The sequence below is a fragment of the Pipistrellus kuhlii genome, unplaced genomic scaffold (assembly GCF_014108245.1).
Source record: "Pipistrellus kuhlii isolate mPipKuh1 unplaced genomic scaffold, mPipKuh1.p scaffold_m20_p_38, whole genome shotgun sequence".
Lineage (NCBI taxonomy): Eukaryota > Metazoa > Chordata > Mammalia > Chiroptera > Vespertilionidae > Pipistrellus > Pipistrellus kuhlii.
In genome coordinates this window covers 411,333-437,959 of record NW_023425538.1, presented here as the reverse complement: position 1 = coordinate 437,959, position 26,627 = coordinate 411,333, and the positions used below count along the sequence as shown (strand labels likewise).

At 58.9% G+C, this 26,627-nt stretch overlaps 2 protein-coding genes across 18 annotated transcripts in view; one reads left to right on the top strand and one right to left on the bottom strand.

Moving 5' to 3' along the window:
• The window catches only part of LOC118702294 (carcinoembryonic antigen-related cell adhesion molecule 1), an 813,263-nt gene that overhangs the window by 515,591 nt on the left and 271,045 nt on the right, over positions 1-26,627 (bottom strand). The gene's annotated exons all lie outside the window — the stretch shown is intronic.
• On the top strand, positions 1,742-25,930 carry ATP1A3 (ATPase Na+/K+ transporting subunit alpha 3). Of its 2 annotated transcripts, none has more exons than XM_036408131.2 (23): positions 1,742-1,829; positions 5,891-5,980; positions 6,092-6,151; positions 6,259-6,462; positions 7,693-7,806; positions 7,919-8,053; positions 9,143-9,260; positions 9,379-9,647; positions 12,009-12,207; positions 12,291-12,400; positions 12,483-12,617; positions 15,622-15,814; positions 16,097-16,272; positions 16,370-16,506; positions 16,772-16,922; positions 17,000-17,168; positions 22,231-22,385; positions 22,481-22,604; positions 23,346-23,491; positions 23,992-24,122; positions 24,680-24,781; positions 25,125-25,216; positions 25,524-25,930. In XM_036408131.2, exons 1-23 carry the CDS (start codon positions 1,824-1,826, stop codon positions 25,550-25,552), a joined length of 3,045 nt encoding a protein of 1,014 aa, XP_036264024.1. In that variant the 5' UTR covers positions 1,742-1,823; the 3' UTR covers positions 25,553-25,930. The 2 variants fall into 2 exon arrangements, with proteins under 2 accessions (XP_036264024.1, XP_036264023.1); XM_036408130.1 differs by having other exon boundaries at positions 1,809-1,829; positions 5,852-5,980.

Here is a 26,627-nt window from a genome sequence, read left to right as displayed (position 1 = left end):
CCCAGTCTCCATGGAGACAGGCCAGGTCTGCTGGCCCAGCCTCCTTTGCTACATAGTCGGCCTCCCTGTTACCATAGCAACAAGGGATAGCAGAGAGGGAAGGGGATGGGTCAGTTTATGGCATAGGGTTAAGGCTCTGGATGCTGGGAGAAGCCAAGAAACTGCCTCCCTGCCTCCTACTCTCTGCCCCCCCCCCCCCCCCCCGCCCAGGCTCACACTGCTCCTTGCCTGTGAACACTCCCATAAGTGGAGAGAGACCCACATTCTGAGAAAGCCACAGGGACAGGTTCTCTGCTCCTTCTGCTTTCCTCAGGCAGAGTCTGGAGCATTCCTCACAGAGCAGAGGGGTGGGGTGGGAGGCCATGACTCCTCGGGTTCCAGTGGGGGACTGCTGGGGTGCTGTGTGTAGGTGGCAGGCCTGGGCATGGGTGCCTGCTGTGTGTCTGTATGCACATACACATACCAAGATGGATGGGTGGGGGCCTTGGGTGTATTTGGAGGTGCCACAAAGGTGTACACAATAGCACCCCAATAGATGGTGTGTACAGCACGGAAGGTGTGTGGAATGGTGTCAAGTGATGTTTCTGTGAATTATTGTGCTGTGTGAATTCGTCATTAACAATTCGCAACCATAATTTGTCAGTTTTGCACTGCGGACCTTTGTTCAGGCCCAGATATACTGGGAAGAAGCATATGTGATGGTGTGTGTGTGTGGCCATGCAACAGCGTCCACAAAGGCTCCTGTGGTGCCTGGAGGCAGTGTGAGGCCTGTGGTGTGTGTGTGTGTGTGTGTGTGTGTGTGTGTTGGTTCTGTGGGTGGCATGGTTTTGGGTGTCTATGTGAGATGGAACGAGGCCAGATTTGGTGTAATGTTCTGGGGGGGGGGGGGGTTAAGCTACATGGCACTTTATGGCTGTGGTTGTGGTGTGATGGGTGTGTGAGGTATGTGCTGTGTGCATTTCACTTCTGCGTGTTGGTGAGACTTGGAGCTTTGTGATGGGGCAGTGCCGTGTGTGTGAGGGTACTGTGATCGTCAAGCTGAGGTGGGCTGTGATGGAGCGGTGCCTGTGTGTGTCCCCAGGATCGGGTTCTGGTTGTGAGGTGTCTCCTGTGGACCGGGCAGTTGTGTCTTACTGGATGGCTCTGCCAAGGTGTGGGGTAGGAGGAATACACACTCTGAGGGGTCTCAGGTCTCCTCCCGCCTCTGTAGCACCCCCTCCTCATTGCGGGGTCTCCCTTACCACTTGTGCCCTCTGCAGCGCCCCCTCCTGAGCAGAACCCCACGCCATCTGCAGCCGCCCCCTCTCCCTGTGGACAGAGGTGCCCCGGGCCCCCAGCTTTGCTGCGGAGGCTTGCAGGGCTTTCCCCGCACCAGGTGTCCACCTCCCACAGCACAGCCCTCCCCCTCGCGGCACAACCCACAAAGAGGGGAATTCCGGGGCTCTCCCTCCCACAGTGCCCCCTCCTCGGAGGCGCCCCCACTTTGTGAGGGTCTCTAGGTTTTCTCCTTGCAGGGGATCTCCGGGATCCCCCCTTCCGCAACCTTCTCCGCTGGGGGAGCTGGGGGCGGGAGGACAGCTGCAGTACCGGGGGCGGGGCCGCGGGCCGCTCGTCAGGGCGGCGGCGCCCCTGATTGGAAGGCGCCGGTCCCCCCCGCGGGCGCGGGCATATGAGCCGGCGGAGGCGGCGGCGCCGCAGACCCGGTGCGGTAGGGCGCACGGCCGGCGGACGCGGACGGCCGGAGCCCGCGCCTGAGCCCACCCCGAGGCCCCTTCCCCGCCCTCCTCCCCGCCTGCGGGCCCGCGACCCCCGGAGCCGCCAAGATGGGGGTAGGTGCTCGGGGGGCAGCCGGGCGGTGCGTGTGTGCAGCCTGAGGGTCTGGTGACATTGGTGCCCGCGGGCCCCGGGGCGCGCCGACACGGCCCGCGCTTCCTGCGTCCCCGAGGGGGAGCGGGGGGTGGTGCTTGCCTCCTGGGTCGGGGTCTGTGTCTGTGTGTGCGGGTCCCCGGGGCGCGGACCGGCCTCCCATCCCTGCCCGCCCCGGTGCTGTGCATGTCCGCTCTGGGTGCGTGTGCTTGTGCCGCGTGTGGGCTCCTGGCTCCCGCAGGCCCCGGAGCACCGTCCGCCTGCGATTGTGCAGCCCGTGTGCCTGTGTCTGCATCCGTGTCTGGGTGTGTCTGCCAGCTGGTGTCTGTGTCTGGGGGCGTCGGAGCCCCTCTGCTTCCCTGGCCGGGTGTGGGGTGGGGGTTGGGGACCACATGACCTCTCTTTCTCCTTCCAGGCCTGCGGGGGGAGGGGGTCTCTGCAGTGCGGTGCGCTGCGGCCTGGGGCTGCGCTGGTGCCCAGCCCTTGTCTGGGAGAGCACACACTGGGGCTGGGAGGAGCGGGAGAGCCCTGGCTGGGGACTGAGTGCCTGGCTGGAGGCAAACGTTTGCACATGTGGGGGGGGGGGGCGCGGGGGGGTATCCATCCCGCATGCCTGCCTATGCCCTTGCCTCAGTGTCCGTGTGTCCTTGTCTGTCTGCGAGTCTCTCCCACAGATGCCGCCTCCTTTCCTGGCTGACCACCTGACCCCCAGCAGCCCTGGATTCCTCCCTGAGTGTCTGGGGCGCAGTGGGGGAGGAGGTGGGGGAGGGGGGAGGGGAGGGGCAGGAGGGCTGGGCTGGGTGGGATGCAGAGGGAGGGAGGGTCTGGGTGGGAGAGGCCTAGGGAAAGGGAATGTGAGGGATGGGGAGGAAGATGGCGGATGAACGCTCATGGGCCCAGGGATGCAGGTGGGGGATGGGGCTTCAGATCTGTGGATTGAGGTGGGTGAGGGGGGACGGGGAGAAGAGATGAGTGGGGAGAGGACCAGGGAGAGGAAGGCAGGTGGGGGGTCAGTGATGCTTCCAGGTAAGTGGGATGCGGGGAGGGGAAGCCCTAGCAGATGGAAGGACTGAGGCTAAAGGCCACAGAGAAGGAACTGTAGGGGGGGGGGGGGCGGAAGGGGGATCTGGAGGGGTGGGGGGAGCTTAGGGAAAGAAGTGGGGACAAGAAGAGTGAAGTGCTTTAGACACGGAAGCAGAGACAGAGAGACAGAGACATGGAAAGATGGAGAAAAATGCAGAGACAAAGAGATACTCCAGAAGAGACAGGGAGAAAGAGACAAAGGAAGAGACACGGGCAGAGAGACAGTAAGACACAGAGAGACTCGGAGAGGAACGGAGGCTGAGAGAGGTGACCCAAGGACACACATGTGCTATCCAGACACAACCTGAGTTGGCCCGGGCGATGGGAAGAGGAGACAGAGGGCAGCAGGGGAGGTGGAGGGAGAGATGCCCAAAGGTGATGCCCCAGACACCCTGAGGGGGAGGGACGGGCTGGCCAAGGTACCTAGACTGTGTGAGCGGAGCGCGTCAGGAGGCGGACAGCACAGAAAATGGCAAAGAGCCGCAGAGCAGACTGCAGCGAGGCAGGCGCGCCCCCCACCCCTGAAGGTGCTCCCGCCCTGCAGTGCACCCTCTGGGCTCCTGCTTCCACTGGGAAAGTCTCAGCTCCCCATCCAGTAGATGGAAGCCCGTCCCCAAGGGAGTCTGCTCATAGCAAGGGCAAGCAAGAGCCAAGGTCGCCCAGCCCCCTCCTCCCTCAGACCAGGGACCAGGCAGGCCCCCAGCTCTCCTCCCTCAGACCCTGGAGTCCAGGCCCCCAGCCCCTCTTCCCTCAGACCCAGGAGTCCAGGCCCCCAGTCCCTCATCCCTCAAACCCAGGAGTCCAGACCCCCAGCCCCTCCTCCCTCAGACCCAGGAGTCCAGGCCCCCAGTCCCTCATCCCTCAGACCCAGGAGTCCAGGCCCCCAGCCCCTCTTCCCTCAAACCCAGGAGTCCAGACCCTCAGCCCCCCTTCCCTCACACCCAGGAGTCCAAACCCCCAGCCCCTCCTCCCTCAGACCCAGAAGTCCAGGCCCCCGGCTCCCAGCCCCTCCTCCCTCAGACCCAGGGGTCCAGGCCCCCAGCCCCTCCTCCCTCAGACCCAGGGGTCCAGGCCCCCAGCCCCTCCTCCCCCAGACCCAGGGGTCCAGGCTCCAGCCCCTCCTCCCTCAGACCCAGGGGTCCAGGCCCCCAGCCCCTCCTCCCTCAGACCCAGGGTCCAGGCCCCACTCCTAGGCCTCACAGGGACCCAAGCATCAGCTCCCAGCCTCCCCTAAGGCTTCAGGGTGCACAGCTGGCTTTCTTCCTGTCTCTAGCCAGGCCCCATCTCTCCTCTCCTGCCTCCCCTCATATCTCTACCCTGACCCCAGGAGCTTCTGTCTCCACATCCCCCTCCACGGCTCTACTTCTCTGCAGAGGCTGAGACCCCTCCAGGGACAGGGGGGAGGAGTGTCCTCACTGTCCCCAAGCCTCTGTGCGTCCTGTCAGGCGCAGTGCTGCTGCAGGGCTGGCCCGAGGCCAACCCTCCCTCCCACCCCTGTTCTGTCCTAGAAGCTCTGGGCTGCAGCCCCTCCCAGTAGCCCCCCAAGCTCAGCCTCAGGTCTGGGGGCAGACAGCAGGCAGCTCAGCCCTCTGCAAGGTCACGAGGAGATTATCGCTGAGCCTCGCTGAGCTTGGGATCCTGGCCTGGCAATGGGCCCATGGGATCTGTCAGCAGCCCTCCACCAGCCCCGGCCTCTCCCCACCCTCCCAGGACACTGCCTTCCCCATCTGCCCAGGCCGCCAGCCTGGATCCCCCTCACCGCATCCAGTCCAGCCAGGCCTGGGGCTTCTGCCTCTTGCCCTTGTGCACCCCAAATCCCAGCCAGCGCCCACTCTGTCCTCCAGAGACCTGACTGTGTCCACCCCCTGTCCAGCCTGTCCAAAGGGGGTGGACACAGTCAGGTCTCAGACACCACAGGAGAGAGGCTGGGACCCACAGCTTGTCAATCAAAGCCCTCAGGCTGGCTGGCTCCCAAGGTCTGCTGGGTCCTCTGAGAGACAGAGACTGAAACATCCATGGGGTTGGGAGTGAGGCCCAGGGTCAGAGACAGGAGGAGGAGACAGGGAGAGCAACATACCTGAGAGCTGGACCAGAGGGACAGGGTTGCTAAGACAGGTGCAGAGACAGGCAGACGCAGAGAGAAAGATTGCAGAGTGAGACAGTGAGAGACAGGGAGAAACACACCGAGCATCGCAGAGAGGAGGTGGACTGAGAGATGGAGACAGAGAGAGGCAGAGATAAGGATGCAGAAAGATGCAGACAGGAAATGCACCTAGAGAGGCTGGGGGCCTGGACTCCTGGGCTGTAGAAGGAACCCAGAGGGACAGGCTCAGCTGGACTCGGCAGACGGAGATGGTTCAAGAGATGGAGATAGATATTGTGTGAGAGACAGAGACATGAAGAGCTGGAGAGCAGAGGGAAACGAAAAAGTCACAGAGAGACACATGCAGAGAGACTCAGAGACAGACAGACAGAGAGACAGACAGCACTGAGTGATGAGGGCGAGAGGTCGGGGATAGACAGCCGCAGAGATGCAGTGATAGAAGGAGGCAGAGGGAGACAAAACAGAACAAGACAGAGAGGCATACACAGAGACCCAGGCAAATCAAGAGAGACAGACAGACAGACAGACCCTTGGAAGGCTGGGCAGGCCTGGGGAAGGGGAGAAAGAGACAGAGGAGACACACAGAAGTAAAGACACACAGAGACAGAAGGGAGGGACCGCAGACACGGGCGCAGACCGCCCGATGGAGACCCTCAGGGACAGACCCCCAGCAGCGCGTGGGGCCAGAGACACCTGGGGCCAGAGGGAAACCCACCCAGAGACCCGGACCGAGAGACCCGGGGCGGGGGGAGAGCGGCTGGGAGGGCCGGTGCCCCCGCAACCCCTTCTCGCCCGCAGTCTGGTGGCTCTGACAGCTATCGTGTCGCCACCTCGCAGGACAAGAAAGATGACAAGAGCTCGCCCAAGAAGAGCAAGGCCGCCAAGGAGCGCCGCGACATGGACGACCTCAAGAAGGAGGTGGCCATGGTAAGCCCCGCCCCGGCGCCCCCGCCCCCACCGGGTCCCAGGCAGGCCCCCCCCCCAACCCCTGACTCGGGACCTCCACACTCACCGGCCCCCCTCACACCCTCTCCTCAGACCGAGCACAAGATGTCCGTGGAGGAGGTCTGCCGGAAGTACAACACGGACTGCGTGCAGGTGCGCGGGCCGGCTGTGGGCCGGCCGGGCGGGTCCGGGGTGCTCGTGGCGTGCTGGGGTGCCAGGGCTGCTCGGGGAAGGTCCTGTGTGAGTCCTGTGCCCCCCAGGGTCTGACCCACAGCAAAGCCCAGGAGATCCTGGCCCGGGACGGGCCCAACGCGCTCACGCCGCCACCCACCACCCCCGAGTGGGTCAAGTTCTGCCGCCAGCTCTTCGGGGGCTTCTCCATCCTGCTGTGGATCGGGGCCATCCTCTGCTTCCTGGCCTACGGCATCCAGGCGGGCACCGAGGATGACCCCTCCGGGGACAACGTGAGTGCCCCCACCCCACGCTGCTCCCCGTCCCTGTAGCCTTTCCAGAGACCACTCCCTCCATGTCCTCCTCTGCCCTTCACAATCATCCGCGACAGACCTGGAGAAGGTACAGGGAAACTGAGGCTCAGACAGGCCAGTCGCTGACCCCAGATCACACAGCAGGACATGTGCGCCGGCTCCATCCCAAGACTGTGATCTCAGTGGCCTAGGGGCAGGCACCCCAGGTGGCCGGGGCCTGAAAGAGCCCAAAGAGAGAGGGTGCTCATGTAGAGACCCAGGCAAACCCAACTACGGGCTGTCAGGGCCCAGCTACCAACACAGGGACACGTGGGGATACATGACATGCCCATGAACACAGGCCCACACGCTGATTACATGTGGATTCTTGCCTTCTCACACATGCACACATACACATGTGCAGAGTCAATGCAGTCACACTTGGGTACCGTCAGGCAGCCACCTCGTTCAGGCACACCGGCGTAGACAGGCTGATGGAAAGACAGACACAGGAGCTCGAACACACAGAGTGGCAAGCAGACAGACATGAGGATCAAGCACAAACACACAGTACCCTCAGAAATAAAACCCAAACAGGAAGGGAGACAAACAGAGACAAAGATTCACACACAGAGACTCAAACACAAACAGTCCCAAAAATTTAAAGCCAGACATGCAGACAGTCAGACATACATACTTACCTAAACAGATAGACACATGGACAGACACTAGCACCCCCTCTCCCCAAGATTCTCTAATACAGGCAGATAGATGTACAAAACAGAGAAATGGACAGACCCAGACACCCAAACACACTCATGCTCAGAAAGAGGCACTTGGCTCAGTGGAAAGAGTGTCGGCCTGTGGACTGAAGGGTCCCGGGTTCAATTCCAGTCAAGGGCATGTACCTTGGTTTCAGGCACATCCCCAGTAGGGGGTGTGCTAGAGGCAGCTGATCGATGTTTCTCTCTCATTGATGTTTCTAACTCTCTATCCCTCTCCCTCTCTGTAAAAAAAAATCCATAAAATATATTTTTTTTTAAAAAGAGGGACTCACACATGATAGGCAGACAGACTCACAGACAAGAGAGACCCAGACACACAGACCTTCACATGGACACAGCCCTGGGGTCAGACACTCAATGGCAAAACCCCATGTCACTCAGCTCCCTTCCCGCATTCCACACACGTGTGGGGGGGCTCAGCAGCTGACCCCGCGTCTCCCCGCAGCTGTACCTGGGCATCGTGCTGGCGGCCGTGGTCATCATCACCGGCTGCTTCTCCTACTACCAGGAGGCCAAGAGCTCCAAGATCATGGAGTCCTTCAAGAACATGGTCCCCCAGGTGCGGGCCGGGAGAGGCCGAAGGGGGCGGGGACGGGGGGCGGGGGTGTGTTCTGTGCCCAGAGACCGCAGAGGAGAGAGTTCGGGAGGTGACTCCTTTCCATCCACCCCAGCAAGCCCTCGTGATCCGGGAAGGTGAGAAGATGCAGGTGAATGCTGAGGAGGTGGTGGTCGGGGACCTGGTGGAGATCAAGGGTGGAGACCGAGTCCCAGCAGACCTGCGGATCATCTCAGCCCACGGATGCAAGGTGGGCCTGGGCCTGGGCCCCACTCTGCCCTTCCTGGAGTGGCCGGAGGCCAGGCCCCCAGCCCTCCTCCCCAGACCCAGGCGTCCATGCCCCAGCCCTCCTCCCCAGACCCAGGCGTCCATGCCCCCAGCCCTCCTCCCCAGACCCAGGAGTCCATGCCCCAGCCCTCCTCCCCAGACCCAGGCGTCCATGCCCCAGCCCTCCTCCCTCACACCCAGGAGTCCATGTCCCCAGCCCTCCTCCCTCAGACCCAGGAGTCCATGCCCCAGCCCTCCTCCCTCACACCCAGGAGTCCATGTCCCCAGCCCTCCTCCCCAGACCCAGGCGTCCATGCCCCCAGCCCTCCTCCCCAGACCCAGGCGTCCATGCCCCCAGCCCTCCTCCCCAGACCCAGGCGTCCATGCCCCCAGCCCTCCTCCCTCAGACCCAGGAGTCCATGCCCCAGCCCTCCTCCCTCAGACCCAGGAGTCCAGACCCCCAGCCCTCCTCCCTCAGACCCAGGAGTCCAGACCCCCAGCCCCTCCTCCCTCACACCCAGGAGTCCAGACCCCCAGCCCCTCCTCCCTCACACCCAGGAGTCCAGACCCCCAGCCCCACCTCCCCAGACCCAGGAGTCCATGCCCCCAGCCCTCCTCCCTCACACCCAGGAGTCCAGACCCCCAGCCCCTCCTCCCTCACACCCAGGAGTCCAGACCCCCAGCCCCCCCTCCCCAGACCCAGGAGTCCATGCCCCCAGCCCTCCTCCCTCACACCCAGGAGTCCAGACCCTAACTCCTCCTCCCTCAGATCAGTAGTCCAGGCCCCAGCCCCCAGGGGTCCAGGTCCTCAGACCTCCTCCCTCAGACCCAGGAGTCCAGGCCCCAGCCCCTCCTCCCTCAGACCCAAGGTCCAGCCCCTCCTCCCTCAGACCCAGGGGTCCAGGCCTCCAGTCCCTCATCCCTCAGACCCAGGGGTCCAGGCCCCCAGTCCCTCCTCCCTCAGACCCGGGAGTCCAGACCCCCAGCCTCTCCTCCCCCAGTCTCCTGTGGACAAATAGCCCCTGATCCCAGACCCCTGGCTAAGCCCTCTCCACTCCGCACCCACCCCCAGGTGGACAACTCCTCCCTGACCGGCGAATCAGAACCCCAGACCCGCTCTCCCGACTGCACCCACGACAACCCCTTGGAGACTCGGAACATCACCTTCTTCTCCACCAACTGTGTAGAAGGTGCGCTGGGGGCGGTGGGGGCACCAGGCTGGAGCAGGCTGGTCCAGACGGGCTCAGCTCCCTCTGAACCTCACGGAGCTCCTCCCCACCCCTCAGCTAACCCCCTCTGGCCCCACAGGCACGGCTCGGGGCGTGGTGGTGGCCACGGGGGACCGCACTGTCATGGGCCGCATCGCCACCCTGGCTTCCGGGCTGGAGGTGGGCAAGACGCCCATCGCCATCGAGATTGAGCACTTCATCCAGCTCATCACTGGCGTGGCCGTCTTCCTGGGCGTCTCCTTCTTCGTCCTCTCCCTCATCCTGGGCTACACCTGGCTGGAGGCCGTCATCTTCCTCATCGGCATCATCGTGGCCAATGTCCCAGAGGGCCTGCTGGCCACCGTCACTGTAAGGCCTGGACTTAACGGTGGGCTCGGGGGAGGGCGGGCTGGGGGTCCAGGCCCCTGAGTCTGTGGGAGGAGGACCCCATACTGCTGGGTCTGAGGGAGGAGGACCCCATACTGCTGGGTCTGAAGGAGGAGGACCCCATACTGCTGGGTCTGAGGGAGGAGGACCCCATACTGCTGGGTCTGAGGGAGGAGGACCCCATACTGCTGGGTCTGAGGGAGGAGGACCCCATACTGCTGGGTCTGAGGGAGGAGGACCCCATACTGCTGGGTCTGAGGGAGGAGGACCCCATACTGCTGGGTCTGAGGGAGGAGGACCCCATACTGCTGGGTCTGAGGGAGGAGGACCCCATACTGCTGGGTCTGAGGGAGGAGGGCCTCATATTACTGGGTCTGAAGGAGGAGGGCCCCATACTGCTGGGTCTGAGGGAGGAGGACCCCATACGACTGGGTCTGTGGGAGGAGAACCCCATACTGCTGGGTCTGAAGGAGGAGGGCCTCATATTACTGGGTCTGAGGGAGGAGGACCCCATACTGCTGGGTCTGAAGGAGGAGGACCCCATACTACTGGGTCTGAAGGAGGAGGGCTCTGAAGACCCAAACCCCTGACTCCTGGGGGGGAGGGGACTGAGATTCAGACCCCAGGTCTGAGGAAGGAGGGGCTGGAGTGTGGATAAGGGCAATTTGAGTATTTCAGGCTGTGCCTCCTAGATCATGAATGAGGAGGGTCCTAGGACCAGATTAACAAAACAAACAAAACAACAAACAAACAAAAATCTTGAGAAACACTACAAGGCATAAAGGACTAATAGTTCTACCTTTTTGAAGTTAACGTACAAATTTAAGAAGTACATCATAGTGATAGTGGTAGAAATCTAAAAAAAAAACAAAAAGCATGAAAGCCCTAGCTGGTTTGGCTCAGTGGATAGAGCGTCGGCCTGCAGACGGAAAGGTCCCGGGTTTGATTCCAATCAAGGGCACATGCCTGGGTTTCAGGCTCAATCCCCAGTAGGGGGCGTGCAGGAGGCAGCCAATCAATGATCCTCTCTCTCATCATTGATGATTCTGTTTCTCTCCCTCTCTTCTTCTTCTCTGAAATCAATAAAAAGCATATTAAAAAATAAAAGAGACATGAAAGTGGTTTAAAAATAAGGTAACAGTCCCCTTTCCTCTGCCCAGCGCCAGCCCCATACGGAAGTCCGCTCTCGGCCCCTCCCGCAGGTGTGGGCGCGATGCAGCGTGTTAGGAGTTTTCACGCCGGACACGGGACGGTCCCAGGAAGACTAGTCTGCCCCCCGATCCTCTCAGTTAATGTGTTAGCAGGCAGTTTCCCCTTTACCATATTTGAAGCCACTTGTGGTCAGAGGCTTTTCATAGACATCTAATGTACACACCCAGGGCTGCACGTGAGAATGCACAGCCTGAGCGTCTGGGCAAATGAAACATCACGTCAGCTGCACCAGCTCAGGTTCCCCAGAATCCCCTGGAGACCTCACCCAGCCCCTGCGCCCACCCCAGGGAAACCCTTACACAGCACTGCTGGAGCATAGCTTTCCTGCTTCAGATCAATTGGAATAATTCAGTGTCAATTCTTGGTTCTGGTTCTTTTTCTTTTCTTTCTTTTTTTCTTTTTTCCCCTGAACATCCTGGGTGTTTTTTTAAATATGTTTTTATTGATTTCAGAAAGGAAGAGAGAGGCAGAGACATTAATGAGAGAGAATACTGATTGGCTGCCTCCTAAACAACCCCTACTGGGGATCAAGCCTGCAACCTGGGCATATGCCCTTGACCAGAATCAAATTCAAAATAGTTTTTAACTTTATCCATCCAGTTGGCTGCAACAGTAGCTTGCTCTTTTTCGTTGCTGTATAGTATTCCATTTTTATTCCACAATTTATTTGTCCCTTCTGCTATTAATGGGTATTTGCATTGTTTTCATTTGGAAACTATTGTAAGTGCTGCTGCTGAGACATGTCTTTATTTTATTTTATTTTATTGATTTTTTTTTACAGAGAGGAAGGGAGAAATAGAGTTAGAAACATTAATGAGAGGGAAACATCAATCAGCTGCCTCCTGCACACCCCCACTGGGGATGTGCCCGCAACCAAGGTACATGCCCTTGACCAGAATGGAACCTGGGGCCCTTCAGTCCGCAGGCTGATGCTCTAACCACTGAGCTAAACCGGTTTTGGCTGAGACATATCTTTTGAGACCCCTTTTTCTGTTGGTTTGTGGCGCGGGGTGGAATTGCTGGGTGATGCCTTCCTCCCCAGGCAAGGCCGCTGGGTGGCTGGCACTCCTGTTGTTGGCCCCTCCCGCGTCCACCTCCGCCTGCACCTTGCCTGTCCCTGTGCGCCCGCAGGTGTGTCTGACCCTGACCGCCAAGCGCATGGCGCGCAAGAACTGCCTTGTGAAGAACCTGGAGGCGGTGGAGACCCTGGGCTCCACGTCCACCATCTGCTCGGACAAGACGGGCACCCTCACCCAGAACCGCATGACCGTCGCCCACATGTGGTTCGACAACCAGATCCACGAGGCCGACACCACCGAGGACCAGTCAGGTGAGGGCGGGTCCCAGGCAGAGGGGCCGTGGGGCCGGGCCCCTGATGTCCCCGGCGGCGGCAGTGACACGTGCCTCCTCCAGGGACCTCGTTCGACAAGAGCTCGCACACCTGGGTGGCCCTGTCCCACATCGCCGGGCTCTGCAACAGGGCCGTGTTCAAGGGCGGCCAGGACAACATCCCTGTGCTCAAGGTGGGTCCGCTGCCCGCCCGGCCTTGGCCTTGCCCTGCCCACCCACCCCGGCAGCTCTGCCCTGACAGCCCTCTCTCCGCAGAGGGACGTGGCCGGCGACGCCTCCGAGTCCGCCCTGCTCAAGTGCATCGAGCTGTCCTCCGGCTCCGTGAAGCTGATGCGGGAACGGAACAAGAAAGTGGCCGAGATCCCCTTCAACTCCACCAACAAGTACCAGGTACCGGCCCTCCGGGCCTCCCTTCCTTCTGCCCTGACGCCTCCGAGCCGGCCCTGCTGCCCTCCCGCTTTGTAAGGTGACCAGACGTCCCGATTTTTAACCATTTGTCCCGCGTCCCTCGGCGTTTTAAAAAAAAAGTCCCGATTTTTAAAACGCCGAGGGACGCGGGACAAATGGTTAAAAATCGGTACTGTTGCCGAAACCGGTTTGGCTCAGTGGATAGAGCATCGGCCTGCGGCCTGAAAGGTCCCAGGTTCGATTCCGGTCAAGGGCATGTACCTTGGTTGCAGGCACATCCCCAGTAGGGGGTGTGCAAGAGGTAGCTGGTCGATGTTTCTCTCTCATCATCGATGTTTCTAGCTCTCTATCCCTCTCTCTTCCTCTCTGTAAAAAATCAATCAAGTATATTTTTAAAAATAAATAAATAATAAATAAATAAAAATTGGAACTGTCCTGCCAAAAGTGGGACATCTGGTCACATTACACTTGGGCAGGTCACCAGTCTCCACGGAGCCTTGGTTTCCCATGTACAACGGGAAGGACAGTATCTGCCTGGTGGGGAGAGGGACAGAGCCGGGTGAGAGCGAGGTCTTTGCCGGAGCAGAGAGCGGAGGAGGGAAGATCTTCCTGCAGCAGAGCATGGGAACCAGCCGGGGGTCGCTTCCATTCATTCACTTTTTTTTTTTTTTTTGTGAGGAGTCACCGCACTCGGTTTCGGTCCTAGGGGGTACATACCGCTGTGAGTTGCCCTGGTGGAGCTTGCTCTCTGGTGCTAGAGAACAGACAGTGACAAAGGCACAAGGAAGTGGGGAATATTCCTGCCGGTCATCGTGCTGAGGGTGGGAGCCGGGGAAATGTCCCAGGCGGTGGGCACAGCACATGCAAAGGCCCTGAGGCAGGAGCGTGTGGACATGTTTCGGCGAGAGCCCAGTAGCCAGTGTGGCAGAGCAGTAAGCTCGGGAGGGAGTGTGGGGGAGCTGAGGGCAGTGGGTGCTGGGCCAGGTCCTGTCTGGCCTCTGGTCTGGAGAAGACGTGGATGTGACTCTGCTGGGGACATGAGCCACGGAGGTCCTGACAGGGGAGAGATGGGGCCTAGCTTAGTTCTTTAATTTAATTTTTGTTTGTTTGTTAATCCTCACTGAAGGTTATTGTTTTCCTTTCTCCCATTGATTTTTATTTTTATTTTTTTAGAGAAGGAACTCTTTTTTTTTTTAATATATTTTTATTGATTTTTTTACAGAGAGGAAGGGAGAGGCATAGAAAGTCAGAAACATCGATGAGAGAGAAACATCGATCAGCCGCCTCTTGCACACCCCCTACCGGGGATGTGCCCTTGACATGCCCTTGACGGGAATCGAAACCGGGACCCTCAAGTCCCCAGGCCAACGCTCTATCCACTGAGCCAAGCCAGTTTCAGCCTTTTTTTTTTTTTTTTTTTTTTTAAGATATACTTTATTGCCGAAACTGGTTTGGCTCAATGGATAGAGCGTCATTCTGCGGACTGAAAGGTCCCAGGTTTGATTCCGGTCAAGGGCATGCACCTTGGTTTCGGGCACATCCCCGGTAGGGGGTGTGCAGGAGGCAGCTGGTCCATTTTTCTCTGTCATTGATGTTTCTAGCTCTTTATCCCTCTCCCTTCCTCTCTGCAAAAAAATCAATAAATATATTTTTATAAAAAGATATATTTTATTGACTTTTTACAGAGAGGAAGGGAGAGGGATAGAGAGTTAGAAACATCAATCAGATGCCTCCTGCACATCCACTACTGGGAATGTGCCCTCAACCAAGGTACACGCCCTTGACTGGAATCGAACCTGGGACCCTTTAGTCCACAAGCCGACGCTCTATCCACTGAGCCAAAACGGTTAGGGCTCCCGTTGATTTTTAAAGAGAACAGAAGAGAGAAAAGGGAAGAAAGAGAGAGAGAAACATTGATGTGAGATAGCCACATCAATTGGTTGCCTCTCACACAAGCCCCAACCGAGGCAGGAATAGAACCTGCAACCCTGGTACCTGCCCTTGACCGAAAATCAAACCCTCGACCTTTTGGTGCACAGTCCGATGCTTGAACCACCGAGCCATGTCAGCCGGGCTTGACTCACATTTTTAAACAGCTTTAGAGAGAGAGAATTCACGTGCCATAGCTCACCCACTTAAAGTGTGTAACTCAGTAGAGTTAGTATTTTCACGGGTGTGTGCTGTCATCTACACAGTCAATTCCAGTACATTTTATCACCTCAGGACACCCCACTTTCCTCAGAAGGAGGTTGTTGCCCTCAACCTCCACCCTCTCCCCTAATCTACTTCCTGTCTCTGGATTTGCCTGTTCTGGACTTTTCACATAAATGGGATCCTACAATACATGGCCTCACTCAGCATAACGTTTCCAAGCTTTGTCCATGCTGGAGCATGGACCAGAGGTCCATTCCTCTTCCCGGCCGGATGGTCTTCCACTGTGTGGACAGGCCACATTGGCTTGTTCCTTCTGCTACTGTGAATAACGCTGTGCGAACGTTCACGGTGCAGTCTCTGGAGGGGAGCAGTTTGCAAGTGTCTTGGGGATACACCTAGCGGCGGCTGGGCCACGTGGGAACTCTACATTTTGGGGAGCTGCCAGACTTTCCCAAAGCGGCTGCAGCACTTCCCATGAACTCACAGGGTTGAAGGGCTTGTCTGCGGTGGGAGCCATGCTCTGGGGCCGGGACGGCTGTGGGGTTCAGGGTGGAGGCTGCTGCACGGGAGAGGTGTGGTGGCCTGGAGGTCAGAATCTGGGTGTTTCACAGGCGAGCCGGCCAGAGGTGGGATAAGGAGGAGTCCGGGAGGCCGAGGGCAGGGAGAGGCACGCTTCCTGTGGACAGGAGTGTCTCTGTGAGGAACTCGGGGGCAGAGACACCTGCGGTGCAGACAGAAGCTGGCGGGGAGAGCGGAGCTCAGCAAGGGCATGAGGGACAGAGGATCTCCCTGTGAGGCTCGGGCACACACACCCCCTCTCCTCCGTCCCCAGCTCTCCATCCACGAGACCGAGGACCCCAACGACAACCGGTACCTGCTGGTGATGAAGGGCGCGCCCGAGCGCATCCTGGACCGCTGCGCCACCATCCTGCTGCAGGGCAAGGAGCAGCCGCTGGACGAGGAGATGAAGGAAGCCTTCCAGAACGCCTACCTGGAGCTCGGGGGCCTGGGCGAGCGCGTGCTGGGTGCGCGCCGCGGGTGGGGCTGAGGGGGGCGGGTCTTCTCCGGGGTGAGGCCAGGGGTGACACTGCCCCAGCTGGCTCAGAACAGGGCCTCCCAGAATGCACCAGGAATGAATGAATGGATGAGTGAGTGAATGAGTGAATGAGAGGGGATGGCGGCTTAGGAAATGACTGTTGTCAGACTGTCTGGCCCACGGGGGGGGGGGGGGGGAACGACTGCTGGGGCGGGGGGGCGAGGCCAGGAGCTGAGGTGGAGCCTCACACCGGCACCGCCCCTGCCACCAGGCTTCTGCCATTACTACCTGCCCGAGGAGCAGTTCCCCAAGGGCTTTGCCTTCGACTGCGACGACGTGAACTTCACCACGGACAACCTCTGCTTCGTGGGCCTCATGTCCATGATCGACCCGCCCCGGGCGGCCGTCCCGGACGCGGTGGGCAAGTGCCGCAGCGCAGGCATCAAGGTGTGGCCGGGGGCCGCGTGGGGGGGGGGGGGCGGAGCGGGGCCGGCGCCCCCGGGGCTGCTGCGGAGGCTGGACCACCCCCAAACGATGCCCACAGGTCATCATGGTCACGGGCGACCACCCCATCACGGCTAAGGCCATCGCCAAGGGTGTGGGCATCATCTCCGAGGGCAACGAGACGGTGGAGGACATCGCCGCCCGGCTCAACATCCCCGTCAGCCAGGTCAACCCCCGGTGAGCACGTCTGCCCTCCCGCCGGGCCTCCTCCGTGGCCTCGGCGCCCAGTCCTGCTCCTCCTCCACGTGAGGACCCGCAGGCCGGGGCAGTCTCGCCTCCCAGCTCCACACACCCGGGCCGTGCGGCCCTGACCAGGTCATTCGGCCTCCCGGAGCCTCAGCCTCAGCGCCTGGTCCTCGGCCCCTCCTGCCCGGGGTCGGGCCTGCCCGGCTCCCTGCCCGTCGGCCGCTCCCCCACGCCCTGACCTCCCGGCTCTCCGCAGGGACGCCAAGGCCTGTGTGATCCACGGCACCGACCTCAAGGACTTCACCTCGGAGCAGATCGACGAGATCCTGCAGAACCACACCGAAATCGTCTTCGCCCGCACGTCCCCCCAGCAGAAGCTCATCATCGTGGAGGGCTGCCAGCGGCAGGTGGGCTGCGCCCGGCTCCTGGGGGAGGGCAGGCCAGACGGGGGGCGGAGGGCGGCCCCTCACCCTTTCTCCCGCAGGGCGCCATCGTGGCCGTGACCGGGGACGGCGTGAACGACTCGCCGGCGCTGAAGAAGGCGGACATCGGGGTGGCCATGGGCATCGCGGGCTCGGACGTGTCCAAGCAGGCGGCCGACATGATCCTGCTGGATGACAACTTCGCCTCCATCGTCACGGGTGTGGAGGAGGGTGAGTGGCCGGCGGCCCTGGACCCGGTCCCTGCCTGAGGCCGGGGGCGGGGCGGGGGCAGGGCCGGGAGACCCCGGGACCCACGGTGCCCCAGGAGCCCCAGGAGCCCCAGCTGGTCCTCTCAGTCCTCCTCCCCCGGGGAGGGGCTTCCTGGGGGCAGGACCCAGAGGACGCCCTTGGGGCCGGCGTGGCCCAGCGCAGGCCCGGGCTGTGAGAAGACTCAGAGCATTTTTAAACCCTTGTAAGTGCAACCCCCGGAGCAGAGGGTCCCGCAGGAGGCCCTCCCCGAGCCGGGGTCAGGGTCCAGGCAGCCCTCCCAGGACCTCGTGGGCACTTTCGCGGCGGGAGTGCCAGGACGGGAGCTGCGGGCAGAGGAAGCTGAGTGTGAGACGGGCCCTGCGAGCCCAGGCCACACAGCCCGGGCCCCCCCTGCCGGTGTGTCCTGATACAGCCTCCGATGGGCTTGTTCTCATTTTTTAAGAAATGACTTTTACTGATTTTTATTTTTATTTTTTATTTTTTTTAATAAGTTTTTATTGTTCATATTATTACAAATGTTCCCCCCCACCATTGCTCTCCTCCCCCAGGTTCCCACCCCGCCCTCTGCCCTTTCCCCTCTCCCAATTGTCCTCATCCATAGGTGCACAGTTTATGTTCAGTCTCTTCCCTCGCCCCCCTTCCCTTTTCCCCAAGAATCGTCAGTTCACTCCCCTTCCATACCTCTGATTCTATTATGTTCAACAGTTAATATTGTTCATCAGATTTTTTTAATTTCCTTGGTTTTTAGATTCACTTGTTGATAGTTACGTATTTGTTGTTCATAATTTTTATCTTTGTTTACTTTCTCTTCTGAAAGAACCCCCTTCAGCAATTCATATAATTCTGATTTAGTGGTGATGAACTCCTTTAGCTTTTTTTTATTAGTGAAGCTCTTTATCTGGCCTTCGATTCTGAGTGATAGCTTTGCTGGGTAGATTATTTTTGGCTGTAGGTTCTTGCTATTCATCACCTTGAATATTTCTTGCCATTCCCTTCTGGCTTGCATGGTTTCTGTTGAGAAGTCAGCTGACAATCGTATAGGTGCTCCTTTATAGGTTACTACCTTCTTTGCTCTTGCTTCTTTTAATATTTTCTCTTTGTCTTTTGCTCTTGGAATTTTAATAATGATGTGTCTCGGTGTGGTCCTCTTTGGATTCCTTTTGTTTGGAGTTCTGTGTGCTTCTTGGGCTTGTAAGTCTAACTCTTTCACCAGATGGGGGAAGTTTTCTGTCACTATTTCTTTCAGTATGTTTTCGATATCTTGCTCTCTCTCATCTTCTGGGACCCCCATAATTCTGATGTTGGTTTGCTTGAAGTTGTCCCAGAGGTTTCTTACATTATCTTCAATTTTCTGGATTCTCTTGCCTTCTAGCTTCTGTGGAGGAGTGTCTTCTGGCTCTTTATGTTCCAAATCTTTGACTTGATTCTTGCGATCTTCCCTTCTGTTTTTAGGACTCTGTAAAATATTTTTTATTTCAGACAATGTATTTTTTATTTCTTGTTGATCCCTTATCATTTCTTGTTGACTCCTTATTAATTCTAGTTGATCTCTTTTCATATCCTCATAGGCCTTATCCATCTTTTCTTGGAAATTCTTGAAAAACCTTATAAGCGTAGATTTGAACTCTATATCCAGACGCTTTTTGTCCTCCATTTCTTTCGTTTGTGATCTATTTTGTTGTCGCATTTCGCAGTTACAGATGGGACGGGGTTTCAGGGTGGAGCCTGCAGCTTTGGCTTCTGTCAGCCCCGCCCTATGCGGGTCCTTCAGTGCTCGCTGCTGCCGGCGCCTCTGAGAGAAAGGTGCCCTCGATTTTCGCCTGCTGCCAAACAGTCTATGCTCTCCCCCAATGAGCTCAGTATTGGGGTTCAGTTCAGTTGGAAGTGGAGTTGGAGGTGGCGTTCAGAGCAGTCTGGAGCCCAGGTCTCCTTCCCGTCAGGGCAATCCCGCGGCACAGCCGACCGTCCCTTCTCTGCGCGCAGAGTGCACGCCTCCGGGACCTCCTTTTGCTGCTTCCCCGGGGTTCCGCCTTACAGCCCGGCTCCCTATGGCTGAGCCTGAGTCCCCGGGGTCTGGCCCAGAACCGGGGCTCAGAGCAGTCGGAGTTTTATCTCCTTTCTGCTAGGGAACGCCCGCCAGGCACTCGGCCTCCCTCCTCTCCGGCTCTGTCCTCTCTGCACACCGCGTCTCCGTACCTTGGGCTTTTCCAGCTCCTCCGCGCCTCCTTCTGGTTTTCTCCTTGCTTCTCGCTGTAGAATTTCCAGTCAGTCAACCTTCCTGTAGTTCTGGGCAATGTCCGTTTTATATTTTAGTTGTTTCTTATTGAAATCGTTGTGTGCGGCTGCGGCTAGGTGTTCACCTGGGCGCAGCCATCTTGGATCCTCCCGACTTTTACTGATTTTTAAAAGGAGAGGAAGGGAGAGAGAGGGGCAGGGAGAAACATCAGTGTGAGGGCTACATCGAGTGGCTGTCTCCTGCACACCCCCTTCCGGTGTCCAGCAGGCAAACCAGCAGCCTTTCGGGGCTGGAGGAGGCTCGGCCAGCAGCCACACAGGCCCGGCGGGGCTTGTCCGCGTTTAGTTTTATTCTGCTCCTCAGAGCAGCTCGTGGTGGTTGTGGAACATGTAGAGGAGCGTGAGGAAGCAAGCCAGAGTTTCCCGAAGCCCCACCCCCCAGGAGCAGTCTCCCAGCTCCTCCCTCCCCGCCTGGAAGGCCCCGCCCCCGTGTAAAAAATCACGTGCCTGAGAGAACCCAAACAGGAAAGCTGAGCCTAAAATGACCAACTAAACGCCCTCTCCCTTGTCTCCTGCCTCCCAGAGGACACCGTGGCTAACCCTGAGCATCTGTGCGTGTGCAAGGCACACATGCGTGGACACGTGTGCTCACGCCTTCCAGACATTTACTAGGATCCTACCTGACGCATCATGCAGGGTGCTGGAGATGCCGCTGTGAGCACAGCAGACACGGTCCCTCTGTGGGAGGGCAGCTTAAGGCCACAAACAAACAAATGCCTAACTGCGAATTGCGATCAATGCTAAGAGAGAAAGTAGGGTGCAATGACAGATACTATGGGGCTCCTTCCTCCTCAGAGAGGGTGGACAAGGCCTCTCCGGAGTGACAGAAACCGAGTTTAGCTTCCAGGAGGGGAAGTCCCTGGTATCTCCACAGCAGAGCGATGGGCATAGTGGAACCGCTGCCACCGTTAGCCACCTTGGACAGTTAGGATTCATGCAGATCTTGTTTCGTTTCCCTCCCCACTGCACCCTCTGGATCCTGTTCAAGCACATTTTAGTAATTGTTTCATCCATAAATGTCTTAGGATGAGATACCACTAGTTTGTGGAGAGCAGTGCACGCATTAGAGGGGAAAGGAATAGCAGGTGTGGACACCTAATCGTCTTCTTTTTACACGAAGGTGATCAAACCATCCATACCTGCCTGCAGCCTGCTTTCCTGTCCCTTTCTCCTCCTCCTCCTCCTCTTCCTCCTCCTCCTCCTCCTTCTCCCCCCCACCTTATCCTCCTCATCCTCTCCTCCTCATCATCCTCCTCCTCCTCTTCTTCCTCCTCTTCCTCCTCCTCCTCCTCCTCCTCCTCCTCCTCCTCCTCCTCCTCCTCCTCCTTCTTCTTCTTCTTCTTCTTCTTCTTCTTCTTCTTCTTCTTTTTTGTTAATCCTCACCCAAGGATATTTTTCCATTGATTTTTAGGGAGACTGGATGAGATAGGGGAACACAGAAACATCGATGTGAGAGAAGCACATTGAGTCCTTGACCGGAATTGAATCTGGGACCCTTTGGTCCCCAGGCCGAGGCTCTATCCACTGAGCCAAACCAGAAAGGGCTCCTGTTCCTTCTTCACAACATACCTTGTTGCTCTTGTCTCCCAGCACATGAGAGATGGCGAAGTGAGGGGTTCGCTGGAGTTATATTTAGTTTCTTTGTACTTTCTACACACTGTATTGATTGAATTTTTAAAAAAGATAATTTTAGCCGAAACCAGTTTGGCTCAGTGGATAGAGCATCGGCCTGCTGACTGAAAGGTCCCAGGTTTGATTTTGGTCAAGGGCATGTACCTTGGTTGCGGGCACATCCCCAGTAGAGGGTGTGCAAGAGGTAGCTGACTGATGTTATGTAATTGATTTCAGAGAGGAAGGGAGAGGGAGAGAGAGAGATAAAAAATATATATATCAATGATGAGAGGGAATCATTGATCGGTTGCCTCTTGCACACCTCACACTGGAGATCGAGCCTGCATGTGACTTTGACCGGAATCAAACCTGGGACCCTTCAGTCCGCAGGCCGATGCTCTGTCCACAGAGCCAAACCAGTCAGGGCTGTTGGGTCATGACATGTACAGTAAGGTGGGCAGCTCAGTGACTTTCACCATGTACACATCCGTGCAACCACCAGCCCCCTGCGTTTCACCAGGTCCCCTCCAGTCTTGATCCCGGCTCCCAGAAATAACCGCTAGCTTGACTTCTGGCACTAGAAGGCACTTTCAGATCTCATCTAAATGGAATCATGCAACGTGAAAGCTTTGTGTGTGGCTTTTTTCACTCAGTGGAACCTCTGTGAGCTCTACCCATGGAGCTGGGTGTGACACAGCTTGGCCTTTTTCTTGCCGAGCGGCAGTCCACTGTACGGATTTGTTCATCCACGCCCCCGTCGGCGCACACGGGGGTCGTCTCTGGTTTTTGCCATTGTGACTAACGCTGTGATGGGCATTCACACTTGCTTTTTGGTGGACATGAGCACCGATTCCCCTTGGGTATACACCCAGAAGCAGGTTTCCTGGGTTAATGGGGAAGGGGAGATGTAACTTTAATGGAGAATGCCAAACCGCCTTCCAGAGCAGTTGCATTTCAAAATCGGTTTGGCCAGGGGTGACGTGGTTGGGCGTTGGTGTGGACCGTGGGCGGGTGAGAAGATGGGTTAGAGAGGACCCGTGAATTGGGCGGGGAAGGGGCAGAGGGAACAGGGTGCGAGGGCGTGAGCACCTGAGGTCTGGACCCATCCCCGCCGCAGGCCGCCTGATCTTTGACAACCTGAAGAAGTCCATCGCCTACACGCTGACCAGCAACATCCCCGAGATCACGCCCTTCCTGCTGTTCATCATGGCCAACATCCCCCTGCCTCTGGGCACCATCACCATCCTCTGCATCGACCTGGGCACGGACATGGTGAGCCCGCAGCCACACCCGGGGCGGGGGGCAGGGGCGCGGGGGGGGGGGGCGGGGTCCCTCCCTCCCCGGCTCACCCGGCCCCTCCCGCCCAGGTGCCTGCCATCTCGTTGGCATACGAGGCCGCGGAGAGCGACATCATGAAGAGGCAGCCCCGGAACCCGCGCACGGACAAGCTGGTGAACGAGCGGCTCATCAGCATGGCCTACGGGCAGATCGGTGAGGACCCGGGGCCCTGCCTCCACCTCGGCTGTCGGCCCGGGACCCAGAGCCCGTGCCTGGCCCACTGAGGGCACCCAGGAACCTGGTGCCACCGGCTGAGTGGAGCACAAGTAGGACTTGGAGCTGTGGGTCTGGAAGAGGCGGCTCACAGAGGGGTGGTCACCGCAGTGGGGGACAGGCCTGAAGGGGGGCGCACTGGGGGGCACATGGGACACTGAGTAGCAGAATGGGATTGGCCCAGGCTGCTCCACCTCCGACCTCTGTGATGAGAAGGATGAGACCAGCCTGTGAGCTCTCCGAGGGCAGGAGGGAATGTCTTCGGATTTCTCTCTGCCTCCCCCTTGACCTGCTGCTGGAGGGGGTGTGTGCTGAGGCGCTGTGCTCCCGTCACCGGGATGTCCCAGGAAGCAGAGGCCTCCTGGGGGTGATCAGAAGCCGGGGAGGGCATGCCTGCACATGGTTAAAACTCAAGCCCAGGGGTCCTCGGGAATGTGTCAGATGGCCTCGCAAGGTGGGAGGGGGCCACCAGGCTGTCCGTCTGGGGAGCCCTCTCCCCAAGGCCTCTGTCCCCAATGACCCATCTCAGGCCTCAGAGAGCCCAGCCCCAAATGAGGTTTAGCAAGAGGACTGAGGGGGCCCACCCTCCGCCAGGCAGGGGTCTCAGAGGCCCCGAGGTGCCGTGGCCGGCTGTCCACCCCACCTGAGCCTCTCCTCACCTCCCCTCTCCCCTCCTCGCAGGCATGATCCAGGCTCTCGGAGGCTTCTTCTCCTACTTTGTGATCCTGGCGGAAAACGGCTTCTTGCCTGGCAACCTGGTGGGCATCCGGTTGAACTGGGATGACCGCACCGTCAACGACCTCGAGGACAGTTACGGGCAGCAGTGGGTGAGTGGGGCTGGCCCCACAGCATGGCCCGGGCTCCCAGCCAGCGCCCCCTGACCCTGTCGTGCTCCCCACGATGGCCCTTCTGCCCCCCGGTCCAGATCAAGACCTTGGCTGGACATGCAGGGCCTCTGGCGCTCTAGGCCAGCCTGCCAGGGCCTGGTGTCTACGGGCCACGCGCTCTGCCCAGCCGGGCGAGACACCTTCCCTGCTTTCTTCCCGAGGCTGTCTGGCCCTTCAGAGTTCACTGGTGTCTGTTCCCTCAGGAGTCCCTGGTCCCCAACTGAAGACTGAGGTCCCCATTAACCTCTTCCCAGTACCTCCCTAGCATCCCACGGGGTATGAGCCTAAGAGGGGAGACATTTCTGAGGCCCCGGGGGACCTCATCGGGGAACCCCATCAGAGGACCCCATGGGGGAGTCCCTGCTTTGCCCGGGTGCAGACAGGGAGCCGGGGGCCGGGCCGCAGCCACACTGACTGCCGTCCTGCCCGCCGTCTCGCAGACGTACGAGCAGAGGAAAGTGGTGGAGTTCACGTGCCACACCGCCTTCTTCGTGAGCATCGTGGTCGTGCAGTGGGCCGACCTGATCATCTGCAAGACCCGCCGGAACTCGGTCTTCCAGCAGGGCATGAAGTGAGGGCCCGCCGGCCGCCTCCCCGCCCTCCGCTTCTCTGCCTCTTGCCTCTCAGCTGGTTTTGTCTCTGGTGACCCATCTGTCTTGCTGTCTTGGATTTTCTCTCTCCTCTCCCTCCCTCCCTCTCTCTCTCTCTCTCTCTCTCTCCATCTCTGGTGTGTGTGGTGGGGAGGGGGGGTCCCTGGGTCCCTCTCCAGATCTGCTTTACCTTTTCACGCACCTGCCTGCCTGCGTGTCTTCTCGGTTTCTGCCTTCTTGTCTTTATCTTCCATGGTGGCCACCTGCCTGGCCCCCCTCTGCCTCCCCGTCTCCCTGTGTCTGTGCCTGCCTCTCGGTGCCTGTGTCTGTGCCTGCCTCTCGGTGCCTGTGTCTGTGCTGGCCTCTCTGTGCCTGTGTCTGTGCCGGCCTCTCTGTGCCTGTGTCTGTGCCGGCCTCTCTGTGCCTGTGTCTGTGCCGGCCTCTCTGTGCCTGTGTCTGTGCCGGCCTCTGTCTGCCCTGGGTGCGCCTGTCTGTGGGTGGGTTAGGCTGCTGGGTCCAGCCCTGCCTGTGCCCACAGGAACAAGATTCTGATCTTCGGCTTGTTTGAGGAGACGGCCCTCGCCGCCTTCCTGTCCTACTGCCCCGGCATGGACGTGGCCCTTCGCATGTACCCTCTCAAGTGAGTGCCCGCACCGCTCCCAGGGCCGCCCGCCGCCCAGGACCCTGCGGACTCTCCCCAGGGCCCACCTCACAGGCCCTGCTCTGGATGTCTCCGGAACCCCCTTCCCTGGTCCCCACTGCCCCCCTGTTCTGAGGCCACCACACCTCCCCCTCCACGGTGGGTGTCCTCACTGTGGGTGCTCGGAAGAGCCCGGCCCACGGCCATGGCCAAGACACCCCTTCCTGTGGGCGGGAGGGACCGAGGGAGAGCCCCCCTCAGGTGGCCCCTCCCGTCCTCTGGACACTGCTCACTGCCCCATCTTGGCCCCACACTGACGCCTCCTGTTGTCCCGTCTCCGCAGGCCCAGCTGGTGGTTCTGTGCCTTCCCGTACAGCTTCCTCATCTTCGTCTATGACGAAATTCGCAAACTCATCCTGCGCAGGAACCCTGGGGGTGAGGAGCTATGGAGGCATGAGGGCGGGGCAGAGGGGTGGCCGGGGGACCAGGCTGGCGCCGTGGGGGCGGGGCGGGGCACCCCGGCGGCTGGCTTGGCGCTAACCTCGCTCTCTGTCTCCCCACCTCCCTTCCATGTCCACGTCTCTTTCTCCCCTGTCCAACCCATTCCTCCCCCTGCCTCTCCGGGCCTCCTCTCTGTCCGTCCACGTGTGCCCTCTCCTTGGTTGCTTCCTGTGTGTCTCTCTCTGTCTTGGTGCTTCTTCCTATGCCCGTCTCTCTCTATATCTGTTTCTCTCCTCTCCAGGTTGGGTGGAGAAGGAAACCTACTACTGACCTCAACCCACCACCTCACCAGTCTCCTCCCTGCCCCCGAAGCCCAGGAGAGCCCCCTCCAGTCCCCCCAATTTTGTATTCTCTGGGGAGGGGCCCTCTCTCCCCTTGGTCCCCACCTTGGCCCCACCCCCTCAAAGTATCTCCGGCCCCCTCCCTCGGTCCCCACCCCCTGCTGGCTTCTCCCCCCATCCCTCCCACCCCCCACCCCCACCCGCCTCTCTCCTCTCTTCTCTGTGTCTCTGTTCCTCTCCCTCTCCTCCCTCTGCTTCCCAGCCCCCACCCTGGGCTCTTTTTTACTCCCCCTCAGCGCCCCCCACCCTGGCTGATGCCATCTCTGGTTCTGGACAATTATCAAATATATCAGTGGGGAGAGAGAAACGTGTGTGTTGTGCTGCTTTCTGGACTGGAGGTGCTGACACATGTGGCTGGGGCATTCACACAACGCCAGGAATATGGACTGGCACCAGCTTGGGAATCGCAGAATCTCAGGGTTAGAGTGGAAGCAAGCAGCTTGAATTCCACCGGCGACAGATGACAGGCGATGGGAGGATGGGGTCAGAACCAGGGGAGAGGAAGTGTGTCACACCTGGATCCTCTCTCATTGGAAGAGGGCCTCAGGGAGGCGATGACAGTGATGACCGTGATGACGTGATGCTGGCGACTCACTGAGCATCTACTCTGTGCTCTTCCCTCTTCCCACTCTCTTTATATATACACGTTTAATCCTCATGGGTATGAGGCACAGAGAGGGAAAATGACTTGTTCAAGATCACACAGCTGAGAGGAGCCAAATCTGGGATTTGTAGAGGCTATCCAAGCTCTAAGTCACTGTGTTATTTTTTTTTAATTTTTTCTCTCTTTTTAAATTAATTTGAGAGAGAGAGAGAGAGAGAGAGAGAGAATGAAAAAAAAAAATCGATGTGAAAGAAGCATCAATGGGCTGCTTTCCATAAGTGCCCCAACCAGAGATCAGACCCAAAACTTGGGTATGTGCCCTGATCGGGAACCGAACCTGCTACCTGTTGGAATATGGGATGACACTCCAACCAACTGAGCCACACTGACCAGGGTGCTC

Bases quoted from the DNA above. Each gene is read 5' to 3' on its own strand.
- ATP1A3 (XM_036408130.1), top strand. The intron at 7,807-7,918 runs GTGCGGGCCGGG...CATCCACCCCAG, and splicing joins TCAAGAACATGGTCCCCCAG to CAAGCCCTCGTGATCCGGGA. The intron at 22,386-22,480 runs GTGAGCCCGCAG...CCTCCCGCCCAG, and splicing joins TCGACCTGGGCACGGACATG to GTGCCTGCCATCTCGTTGGC.